This window comes from Mixophyes fleayi, chromosome 6 (genome assembly GCF_038048845.1).
Source record: "Mixophyes fleayi isolate aMixFle1 chromosome 6, aMixFle1.hap1, whole genome shotgun sequence".
Taxonomy (NCBI): Eukaryota; Metazoa; Chordata; class Amphibia; order Anura; family Limnodynastidae; genus Mixophyes; species Mixophyes fleayi.
Genome location: NC_134407.1, coordinates 205,632,830 through 205,645,763, shown reverse-complemented (window position 1 = coordinate 205,645,763; position 12,934 = coordinate 205,632,830). Strand labels below are relative to the sequence as shown.

General features: G+C 41.3%; 1 protein-coding gene across 1 annotated transcript; it reads left to right on the top strand.

Moving 5' to 3' along the window:
• The first annotated feature begins 9,201 nt into the window (after window positions 1-9,201).
• LOC142160563 (E3 ubiquitin/ISG15 ligase TRIM25-like) lies at window positions 9,202-12,387 on the top strand. The gene has a single exon (XM_075215424.1). It carries the CDS (start codon window positions 9,841-9,843, stop codon window positions 11,452-11,454), a length of 1,614 nt encoding a protein of 537 aa, XP_075071525.1. The 5' UTR covers window positions 9,202-9,840; the 3' UTR covers window positions 11,455-12,387.
• Window positions 12,388-12,934: the final 547 nt, after the last annotated feature.

Sequence of the window (12,934 nt, the reverse complement as noted above, 5' to 3'; positions counted from 1 at the left end):
AAGTGATAAAGATTAATGACAATGCACATATATGCCTATGTAAACTTCAGGGTATCTTCTTTACCAATGCAGCATCCTATCTCTAAACAACCATTTCTATGTATTTTGTAATTTCCCTTTTAAGACGAGTTCCAAAACAACTTTTTCTAACTTACACAATCTTTACATTAAACATGTACACCAGCTCCATCTATTGGCAAATCTAAACTCTGCTCCAAGTGGAGCTTCTCCCTTTAGGAAACATCCCCCATGGTATTGTTTTGATGGGAGTACCAACCATTGGAGAGTATTTTTTTTATTATTATAAATATATTTAATTTATTTTTACCTGTTCTAAACATGTAACCATTGATTTAATTAGGGCTCAATGAATTTCATATGCAAATTTTATCTTATATGGATAGAATGCAATGGGGCACAGAACCATATAGTTCTATTGTGTAAGAAGCTATTGGGTAGCTCAGAAGAAAATCATACAAGAAAATCTAGGTCTGACATCTCCAGTAACCTCAGGTAGTATGGTCTAAAACTGTTTTTTTCTTATAGTAGTTGGAATAATTATTAATCCAACAACATTTGTTTATAATTACATTACATTAATAAAAATGTTTAGTCAAAAGTGTCTATATTGTACTCTTCAGACAGATCTGTTTATTTTTGTTAGCTGTGAATAAAACATCAGATTAGCTCATGTCTGTGCATTAGAGACAATTTTATCTACTCAGTAGATCTGTTGTCATTTTCAGGGGCGACAAACATAAGCAAAACTGCCTGAATGATTGAATTCTTTGAAGGCGGAGTCCCCCTTTAAGTTGGTTTGTCTAAGGCAGGAGTCCCCCTTTAAGTTGGTTTGTCTAAGGCAGGAGTCCGCAACCCCCAGCATGCGTGCCAGACGTGGCATGCCGACCACTTCTGTCTGGCACACCGGGCTCTTCAGCTGTCAAACTAAAGAAGCCGAAGATGCCTGAAATGGAGCTGCTGCGCATGCTTTGAATTGGGGTAGGCCACTGTGTGGCATACTTTAAATTAGGGGCACAACTATGTGGCAGAATAAGAATTGGGGGCACAACTATGTGGCAGAATAAGAATTGGGGGCTCAACTATGTGGCATAACATGGATTGGGGTGATTTATGTGTGCCATAAAATTAATTGGGAGTATTACTGTGGCATAATATGAACTGGGGGCACTATTGTATGGCATAACATGAACGTTTATTTGCTGGTCCAATTACTATTAGTATTATCATGAAATTAGTGTGATAAAATAAGAAATAGCTATATATATATATATATATGTATGTATGTATATATAAATATATATATATATATATATATATATATATATATATATATACGCATTTATACACACACACACACACACACACACACACAGTGGTCGAAGGGGAAATTTAGTTGTGGCGCTATGGAAAATGGACGGAATTTTATAGTTTTACAATCAAAGCAGTAGAAGAATCGGTGGTATGGCTTATCACTGTATACAGAACACTTCGACATACATATATATATATATATATATATATATATATATATATACACACACACGCTACTACGTTGCCGAACACTGGTCTAAGGGATGAGAAGGGTAATTCGGTGATCTTCCAATGTGTCCTGGCAAACAATAAATCTGGTATGTTGGGTTTTATGTCATTGCAGGTGACAAGCTCATAGCTGGCATGGGAAAACAGTGCTTGACTGGTGTAGATTTCAGGATATCAGCACCAACCACCACACAGTAAAACACAGGTCCTGATGAAGTAAATACAGATTGATAGATCATCTTCAGGTAAGGTAGTGAGTAAGCAGAAATATTAGATATCACATGTATAGATTCATGTACCAAGGTCGTAAGAAAAATGTCAGGAAGCAGAGGTAACAACAGTATTATTTTATGGAGCCAAGGACAGAAAATCAGACTTTATATCTTCCATGTAGTACCCTCCAGTAGACAGAAGAGGGAGTGTTTCATATGGTGAAGGCAGAAATGGGTTTTTATAACTATAGGTATTCAGTTCCTTATGAAAGACGTCCTGTCCATAAGATTAAATGAAAAATTACAGTAGTCCACTAGCACAGTGGTTCCCAAACTTTTGCAGTTCGCGGCACCCTTAGAGTCTCCAAATTTTTTCAAGGCACCCCTCCAAAATAATTATTGAGCAGTCCTGTTTTAGAAGTAGTTGGGTCAAAAAAATGTAACAAGTATTTAGGTCAGGACAGAAATACTTATTTAGTTGTATGCAAAAATGCCCCCTCTGCATCCAGACACTCTGCCCTCAGGTACTCTGCCCCCTCTGCATCCAGACACACTGCCCCCTCTGCATCCAGACACACTGCCCCCTCTGCCCTCTGTCACCCTGTCCCCCCTCCTCTGCCCTCTGTCACACTCCTCTGCCCCTCTGTCACACTCATCTGCCCCGCTGTCTGCCCATCTGTCACACTTCTCTGCCCCGCTGTCTGCCCCTCTGTGCCCCTCTGTCTGGCCGCTGTGCCCCTCTGTCTGCCCGCTGTCTGCCCCGCTGTGCCCCTCTGTCTGCCCCGCTGTGCCCCTCTGTCTGCCCGCTGTCTGCCCCGCTGTGCCCCTCTGTCTGCCCGCTGTCTGCCCACTGTCTGCCCAGCTGTGTCCCTCTGTCTGCCCGCTGTCTGCCCCTCTGTCTGCCCGCTGTCTGCCTCGCTGTCTGCCTCGCTGTCTGCAACGCTGTCTGCCCCGCTGTCACACTCCTCTGCCCCTCTGAGTGCCCCGCTGTCACGCTCCCTCTCACTCCTCTGCCGCGAGCCAGCCATAGGAAAAAACAAAGAGCACATAAACTTACCAATCCGCACGGCGCCGGGACCCAGCAGACTCCTCTCTCCCGCAGCAGTCACTGAATATCGACGCTTCAGAGGATGGAGGAACAGCGCAAAGCCATCCAAACGTATTGCACAAGTCATTACATTGGGAAAGGAGGGGAAATGTATTTCACTCTTGCACAGTGGGGAATCCTTTCTGTGCTGTGCAAGGTGCTGAAACCATTTGAAGTTGTGACATGTGAAGTGAGTTCAGACTCCGCTAGCTTGAGCCAAGTCATTCCCTTACTTCGACTATTGGAAAAGCAGCTTGACAAACTGAAGGAGGAGATGAAAGAAAGCAATTCCGCAAAGTATGTTGGCCTTGTAGATCAAGTACTTAATTCGCTTGAATAATGATTCAAGAGTTATTAAAATCTTGAACTCCGATCACAACATTTTGGCGACTGTGCTTGATCCTAGGTTTAAGACCTACATTGATTCTATCCTTCCAAAGGACCGAGATCAAAACAGTTGCAAAGAGCTATTGGTCAGCAAGTTGTCCGCTGAACTGGGGCTTGGCTTGACGACATCCCATCTTTCAGTTTTTCAGGCAGCTGCTGCTCGGAAAAAATTGCACTTTCCAAACACAAGCAGGGATGATGCAAGGGGCAGACCACAACAGTTTGACATCTGGGGGTAAATGTATCAAGCTGCAAGTTTGCAACTCCAGCGATTTTCTCAGGAGAGTTGAAACTAGCCGATGTATGAAGCTGAGATTTCATGCAAAATCGCCAGAGTTCTGCTTCTGTCAAAATCGCTACTTGCAAAATCGCCAGAGATCAAACTCACCACTATTTTCCAGTTCAGCTATACAGCTCTCAAATGTATGAAGCTGCGAGTTAGCAAACTCAGGAGAGTTTGCATCAAAACACACCAGATACAACACGCTGCTTGATAGCAGCGTGTTGTACAAACACATCACTGTTACACTGCCCTGGCAGTGCTAAAACTGTAAAGAAGAGATAAAAGTTTTTTTAAAAAAAAGCGTGGGGTCCCCCTGCAAGTAACGTAGCGCATGCACAATGCGCTACGTTAATTGCGTAAGCGCTAGATACAGTATTATGTGATTTCCCCACTAGCGTGGGAAAATACCATAATACAGTAGTTAGCTCTTACGCAAACAGCGTAAGAGCATTGCGAAACGGACCTCTTACCTAGTAGGAGGTGTTTGCGGCGGCTCCTGGTTTTTTTATTTTTTAATCTTCAAGCAACACTAAAGAGTCGGGATGTACAAATATGGGCCCCTTCTGGGCGAAGAGTTCCTGTTGGCAAAGATTTCCTTATGGAGGTACAAATGGCTGGGACTGGGCAAGCCGGCAAGATGGATTTACAAATAATAAGTGACATTGGAGCAAGAAAGAAGGCATCATCGGTAAGTATTTGGGTTTTATTATTTTTTAATAAATACTTGTGGTTTAAAAGAGGGTGGTTAGTGTCTTTATTGTGGGTTTTATTAATTTTAATAAATGTATGTGGTTTATAAGAGGGTGTTGTAGCTTTGTAAACTTTTTTCTTTGTGGAACTACAGGGCCCAGCAAGCCAGGGATGTCAGGGCATGTTGGCACTTGTGGTTCTCCAAGTGCCAACATGCCCTGGCTGCCGTGGGTATGCTGGTGCTTGTAGTTATACAAGCACCAGCATGGCCACACTGTTTTTGGCAACCTGGCTGGCTGGGACTTGTAGTTCCACAAACAAAATTGGTGTCCGTTTGTTTTTTTACTACTTTACGCCGTATTACCCTACTACCCACAGCCCAGGGGTAGTAGGAAGAGCCCTAGTGCTATCAGCACTGGGCTGGTTCTTTCTAGGGGGGGGGGCCCGCTCGTTTTTTTCAGCGGACCCCACTCCCTAGGGAATCCAGCCCAGCGCTGAACAGTCTAGGGTTGGTTAGTCATTATGGCAGGGGGACCCCTGCCGCGCGTCCCCCTGCTATAGTGCCGCCAACCCTGGCTGGTTTCCCTAGTGCTGGTAAAGTGAAAATCGGGGGAACCCCACGCAAAATTTTTCCCCGATTTTCACGGGACCAGCACTAGTCAGGCAGCACTAGGGTTAAGCATAAATAGCAGGGGGACCTCACGCTTTTTTTTAAAAAAACTTTTATCTGTTCTTTACAGTTTTTACAGCTGCCGGAGCTCCTGCAGCTGTATGACAGGGGCAGTGTAACAGTGATGTGTTTACAACTCACTGTTACAACACAGGCGAGTTTTCCAAACACAGGAGAGTTTGCTAAACTCGTCAGTGTTTACATCGCTCAAAATCGCCAGAGATGACCAGCGATTTTGAACATGAGTGTCAAAATCGCAGCTTGATACATTTCCATTTTTTTTTTAAAAATCGCGGGTAAACACCCGCGATTTGCCGCGATTTAAACACGCTGGCAAACTCGCACTTTGATACATTTACCCCCTGGGCTGGTTTGAAAGATTTTACCAAAAAATGTGTGACCTTGCCCATAACTCCATCCAATCCTACTATTAACATGCAAAGGATGGTGGAGGATTATTTTCAAGAGTTAATTGATATGGAAATGTCAGACAGTCCCTTTCCATACTGGGAGGAAAAACAAGCCATTTGGAAACCCATGTACAAACTTGCTTTGCAATACCTAAGCTGCCCACCCTCCAGTGTGTACTCGGAAAGAGTATGTAGCACCGCCGGGAACCTTGTCAGTGATCGACGTAGGAGGTTACTTTCTAAAAATGTGGAAAAGAAAAAAACGTGACAAGCCACATGAGTCATCATTAAACATTGCAGACAATCACAAAAAAGACTGCTGGCATATGGACTCAGGGGCCACTAAACACTTCAGCTGCAACCAAGAGTGGTTCACCTCACTAAAATCATGTGAACCCATATCTGTAAAAGGAATAGGAGACAAAGTCCTTACAGCCACAAAAGTTGGGACAATCACAGTGCACCTAAGCATAAAAGGTGAAACTGTCATCACAAACATCCAAGATGTACCAGATTTAGGAACCAACCTTATCGCCATAAGTGCTCTTGAGAGAAAAGGTTACAAAGTCAAATTGTCAGAGGGCAAATGTGTGGTGCAAAACCAAAGAGGGGCTGTAATTGCAACAGCAACCCGGTGCAACCAACTATATGTCCTAGACACTGAACAGTGTTGTACGATGGCGGCTTCAGATAACAACCAATCCATGGATCTGTGGCATAAGAGACTGGGTCATCTGGGATATGATAATATACAGAAACTAGCTGATGGTGACAGGGATCACTGTGAATAACCCTGAGAGACCGGAATGTGAGAGATGTGTAAAGGGTAAACAAACCAAGTGTCCTTTACAAAATTAGCAACTAGGGCTGAAGTATTACCAGCCCTTGTACATACAGACATGTGTGGTCCAAAGGAAGTAAAATCTGTTAGTGGCTATAGGTATTTCATGACACTTATCGATGATGCCACAAGGATGACAAATGTGTAGTTCATTAAAGCTAAAAGTGATGTTGCAAATAAAATTGAGGAATATAAAAACCATTCAAAAGGATAGAATATCGACGCACCAGAAGATCATGTATCCAGTCTAATATCACTCAATACAACAGAAAACAGCGCTGATGACTGATAAACACAATCAATACACAACCATCCGTGGGTAATAAATGTATATAAACACTTTATTAAAAATGAACCATAAAATATGCAACACTGGCCAGTGGATAACAACTAGACATATAAAAATCAGATGAACCGACTGTATAAACCATCAATAAGGCTGATGAACCATAGGATCGATCACTCCGAAAGAGAACCAGCTAAATATCCCACATCAAATGGATACTAATGTCCAATGACCCCGTGGAAGATCATGAAGTGGAGCTTCAAAATGAGTGTGGCCACACTGGTGGTGGAAAGTATACGTCACCGCGATGATGGTAAACCCCACTTCAATGCTTCTAACACATGTAATATGGAGGAGAATATGCCATAAATGCCTCAATGAGAAAACCGCCACTCCTGAATGGAAATCAAAGTCGCTAAAACTGCTTGAGTAGAAAGCGCAATACAGACCTGGTCCGATACTCAGTCCCGTATTGTGGTCTGTATGCGCACGCACCTCATGCCCAGAACGAACTCCGGGACCTCCGTGATAGATATGAAGGTGAAGACGGCAATCCGTGTAAGTGGTAAAATAGCAGCTAGCACAATCGTGGCACCAATTGTATAGCGATGATATGGCTCAAAATAGGCAACCTCCAAAAATCCACTAGGGATATGAGCTGGGTCATGGAATAGTGTTATCCAGCGGCTCAGTGAACATCCAAATCACCTGACGCGTTTCATCACCTGCCTGGTGATTCCTTCAGAGGAAGTGCTCTGTTGTGCTCCAATGCCTCTTTAAGTATCCTTGATACAATTACTCAGTCTGCAGCTGGTTCATAGCGGGCACTTTGTATCTATACCATACTATAAATAAATGGTATTAATAATAATACATCCACGTTCTTGCTCATCTCTGCTCTCATGATAGCAGCTGAATTCTTTAAAAAATATGGCATGCAACACCAATTAACAATTGCTTACACGCCAGAACAAAATGGTGTGTGTGAGCATGCAAACCGACACAATTGTTGAAAAGCATGGACTATGCTAAGTGATGCAGGCTTAGATTAAAGTTGTTGGGCAGAGGCGGTGTCTACTGCAGTTTACCTAAAAACACCTACTGTGTTCACCCACAGTAGCTGTAAAAGTATCTGTCCTCTCCATGTAACACTGGATGTACAGGTTACGGAAAACATGTCTGAACCTGAAGTGTGATTACAGATATTCAATCAGAAAGCAGAGGTTCTGTGAGAAATAACAGAATTATTCCTCTTAGAATATATTGCAAGGCATTTGCCAATATAGCTTCCTGTGAACCTCGGAATATCCAGGAAGCAAAATCAAGTAAATTGTTAGGTATGAAAATTAAACAAGATCTGAAAATAGGGACTGTTACAATCGATCAACAGGCCTACATTGAGAAAATTCTTACAAAATATGGTATGTCTGACATGAAACCAGTGAGTACTCCTACAGACAAAAGCTGAAACTGGTCCCCTACCAAAGTGCTGTTGGAAGCTTGATGTATGCTAGTGTTGGAACTCACCCTGACACAACACATGTAGTAAACTGTGTTAGTCATTTTGCCATCAATCCTGGGAGACTACACATTGCAATTAAAAGAAACTTAAAATAAAAGAAAGGCACAAGCCATATGAAGTTGAAATTTACAAAATCAAAAAAATTCAACTTCAGAGACTTTCTGTAATACCGATTGGGGATCAGATGAGGATGGCCGTCGATCATACACGGGATATCTATTTGTACGAGCAGATGCAGCCGTCGGCTGGGCAAGTAGAAAGCAGCACAGTGTTGCCCTATGCCCTATCCACTACCCAGGTGGAATACATGGCATTAACAGAAAAGACAAAGGTTTGTGGCTAAAAAATACTTTATTTGAGTTAGGTCTTCTTTGCCAAGATGAGACTATCAGCATAACTGTGAGTCAAGTAGCAAGCGACGATAATGCCGCTGACATGTTGACAGAAGGACTGACACTACGCTTGTTAAATATTTTCTTGTTTAGATGTAGACTGGAATAAATAATTAATTATTGTTGATATGTCTCATGTGTTAATATGTTTTTGTTTGACTCACCCATTTTCTCATTACAAGAAAGAGACTTTATCACAAGATTTCCTTGGCAAAGTTTATATGTTTTTTTCTTGTAACAGGAGACATCGCTAAGCGAGGGAGGGTGATAATATATAGTGCTACGATCTGTCTCCTATCTTAGTAGTGGTGTCCCCTGTGATCTGGTAAAGACAGTAAGTGGGACAACCTCCAGCTATTTGCATTGTTCTACGGAGCATGCACAGACAGGAAGTTCAGCTCTCAGCAGGTTCTTCCAGTGACAGGTGAACTAGATAACTAGAGCTGCATCAACTGCAACTGTATATATCATCTGTACAATACGTTCTCAAATAAATCTAACAAATTGGTTAAGTCTAAAAGCTTCTTGTGGTTGAACATCTACCACCAATGCCAGTGACATGTATTACATATAACAGCACAAGTCACCTGATAATAGGTTTCTGCCAATAGGTGCAACTGATACGACTGAAAATCACTTGCTTTAAAGATGGGAAATAATATGGAAAATATAAAATATAAAAATATAAAATACAACATTAAAGTGAATTGCAGTATGTTCCATATGTGAGGGAATTCCTGCAGTAGAATAAGGTGGGTGAATAGGACGAGTGTCTATGTAAGGAGAGTCAATGAGATGGTAATGGTGCAATAAAGGAAAAGAATAGATGTGATTTAACCAGAGAAGTGTAACTGAAACAGTGCATAAGCACAAATATATAAACATTTTGAATAACTTAATATTATTGTAAAATTATAGGATATTTAAGGATAATATAGATGATCAGAAATGTAATGTGAATGAAATAAATAAATAATTGAAAATAAACAATGCATAAATTATTAGGATGTTAATTAAAGAATATTGAAACAATAAATATGATTGCATAAATAGGAATAATGAATACAACGTGTGCCTGAATAAAAACCTGATACCCCCTCTTCACCTGCTTGTACCCCGCACTCCCTCTCCTCAGTAGTCTGATCTAATAATCCACCTTCTCAACTGCTTGTCCTCATCCTATTCTGCTGTGCAGCTCATTGGATGTACCACTTGGTTGATTTTAAATCAGATTGATTATGCAACTTTTCCTAATGTCTTTGCATGAGAGAACTTTTCAACATCTTAGTTTAATGAGCCTATGTTCTCCCTACTCGCGCAGTCTGGTAAAACTCACACCTTGCATTCCTAGAAAGAGACAAAAATAACTCTCTGATTTCTATTTAACAGGTCAGTCTGGTAAGACTACATTCCCTCCTGGTGTAAGCTAGTAAGACACACCTTCATGGTTCTAGGGAATAAAAACAACTGACTTTCGTTTCTACGTCCTTTCGTTCAGCGATGGCTGCTGCTGATCTGAGAAACGAGCTGAAGTGCAACATTTGTCTGAACATTTACACTGATCCTGTGACACTGAGATGTGGACACAACTTCTGTCGGGTCTGTATAGATCGTGTGCTGGATTCACAGGAGGGGTCTGGAGTTTATTCCTGTCCTGACTGCAAAGAACAGGTTCAGAAGCGACCTGCATTATATAGAAACATAACTCTCCATAACATAGTAGAGCCATATCTGTCTACTGAGCCCGAGCAGGAGGAGACTGGGATCTTATGTACTTACTGTATTCACTCTCCTGTACCTGCTGTTAAATCCTGTCTGTTGTGTGAAGCTTTTCTGTGTGATAATCACCTGAGAGCACACAACAAGTCAGCAGAACATGTCATAACTGAACCCAATAATTCTATGCTGACCAGAAAATGCTCCGTCCACATGAAGATACTGGAATACTACTGCACAGAGGACGCTGCCTGTATCTGTGTCACCTGCTGCCTGGCTGGAGAACATGTGGGGCACAAGGTGGAGCAGCTCCATGAGGCTTCTAATAAGAAGAAGGAGACACTGAAGAATGTTTTTAAAAAGCTATTGTCAAAGAGAGCAGAGACTGAGGAAAGACTCCTGAGCCTGCAGGAGCGCACGAGTAAAGTACAGGAAAATGCAGCTGGTGAGAGAGAGAGGGTTACTGCCCTGTTTAGAGACCTCAGGAGACAGCTGGAAGACCTAGAGAAAAGAGTCCTGAGTGAGATCTCCAGGCAGGAAGATAAAGTTTCACTCTCAGTCTCTGATCTGATCCAGGAGCTGCACGTACAGAAGGACGAGTTGTCCAGGAAGATGCGTCACATTCTGGAGCTGTTTAACGTGACTGATCCAGTGACTTTCTTACAGGAACCAGACAGAGGTGACTTGTGTGATACTGAGGAGGGAGATAATATAGACAGACAAACATATGATAAGAAGGTACATGATATTGGTGACCTGGATAAAGATCTGACTTCCGTGATATTACACACAGGTTTAGCTGATATTGTGTCAGGTGTAAAGGGAGCTATCATTCTGCAGGAGGGCTCAGACATGATACTTGATGTAAACACAGCTGGTAATAAACTAAATGTATCAGATGATTTTAAAACAATAGCATGGGTCCAGCAAAGCAACATTGTCCCAGAAACACCACAGATATTTCAGGTATATCCTCAGGTATTAAGCACAAGGAGACTGTCTTCAGGAAGACATTTCTTGGAATGGAAAGTGACATACATAGATTATGGGAGCCTTAATGTAGGGATGTGTTATCCCACCATAGACAGGAAAGGAGATCAGTCCTGCTTGGGATTTAATAACAAGTCCTGGTGTTTGCGAAGGTATAGGAAACAGTATACAGTGATACATGACAGTAATATAATCTGTTTACCCCATAACCCTTCATGTGATAAATTCAGATTATATCTGGATTATGAGGCCGGGCAGCTGTCCTTTTATGAGTTGTGTGACCCGATCAGACACTTACACACCTTCACTGCCACCTTCACCGAGCCCCTTCATGCTGCGTTTTATATATTTGGTAGCCATATAAAATTAAAAATTACCAACAGTGATACCGTACAATGTTCTGCCTAATGGCATCATAATCAGATCCCAGGCCATCCAAAGACAAGTTGATGTTAAAAACAAAAAAAACAAGCACTCAGAAATGTATGTAATTCATTTTTACAACAACTTTTGGAGATTATAATTGCATTTTGTAAAGATTTTGCATTTTGACTATAGATATATAAGGTTATAAATAAGTTTACTTTGCTACATTGTAGGTAAAGGGCAGTATACACATGAGGGTTGAATAGTTTAAAAGAAAGATAAATAACCATTTTTAGTTTGATAGATTGCATCTGTGCATATACAAGCAACCACTGCTGACTGAAGATAATGATTTATACTGTATGTTTGTGAGTCTACATGCACGAAGATTTCTGGCAAAAGGTTTGGAGCATGCCCAATACCGGGGATTATTAGCATTCTCTTGATTTTAGACATATACGGACAGATATTGACAGAGCATAGAAATTTAAATTTCTGCCTTGAATTCTTCATAAATTATACGATTCCTTCATAAATTATACTGCTGTTTTCTCCACTTTTATGGCTGATCCCAGCTTAATAAATAGACCCCTTAATGTTTAAACTTCAGTGCCCTTTCACACAACCAGAGGTCCACGTGTGAGATGCTACAGTCGCCCTTGGAATATTTTTAGTACAGTGGAAGTATTCACAAATACTCATAAAATACTTCTTCACACTTTTCTTTTAAAAATATGTATAAGCTGAACATTGAACGTTAACACCATTTGATCTAGAGAGTGAAAGCACTATTATTATTGAAATGTCATGGTTTAGAGTTAGTTGTCTAAGAAATGTGTAGGATGAGAATATAAGGCAAACTGAGTGCTTCATTCATGCATGTAATTTACAGTATATTTTCAATGTTTTCCGGTATGTCTTTTTCTGTACCAATATAATTAAAAATGCATGAAGCTAAAATAAATATTGCACCTGAAATAATTTGTCCTTCGTTAATGTAAACCACTTGATTTGACCTTTTATGTTATGTAAGTAGGATGGGCCTCATTCATTAAGGAACATAAATGCCGATACCTGCCATATTTTGTGCTTAACTCCACTGCGTATGCCCAGAATCAGACTATATATACCAAAATTAATGTAAAAATATTCAATTCATCTTCAAAAGGACACTTCTGACAGCCTACAATTTCATGGGCAGAACGCGAAGGGGAACGGGCATATGCACAGAGTCAGTGTACAGTAAGTAAGTGCCAAAGTCAAGAGCATACAGCAGCGTCTGATTCAATCTCTGGGCATCTCAAGATTACGTGCTGAGTGACAGTGACAGTGTCAGATCTATAAGTAAGTCTGATGTGACACACCTAGAAGAACCTGATGAGAGGATCGCACCTGGTCTCTGGATGCTCTTCTTTTGGTCACGGCAGTGGGACAGAGAACCCCTGAGTCCCCAATACAAGTAGGACACCAAATGAATGAAGTGGTAGGAAGAACTCTAGTCCTTCACCACAAGTTTTTTTTT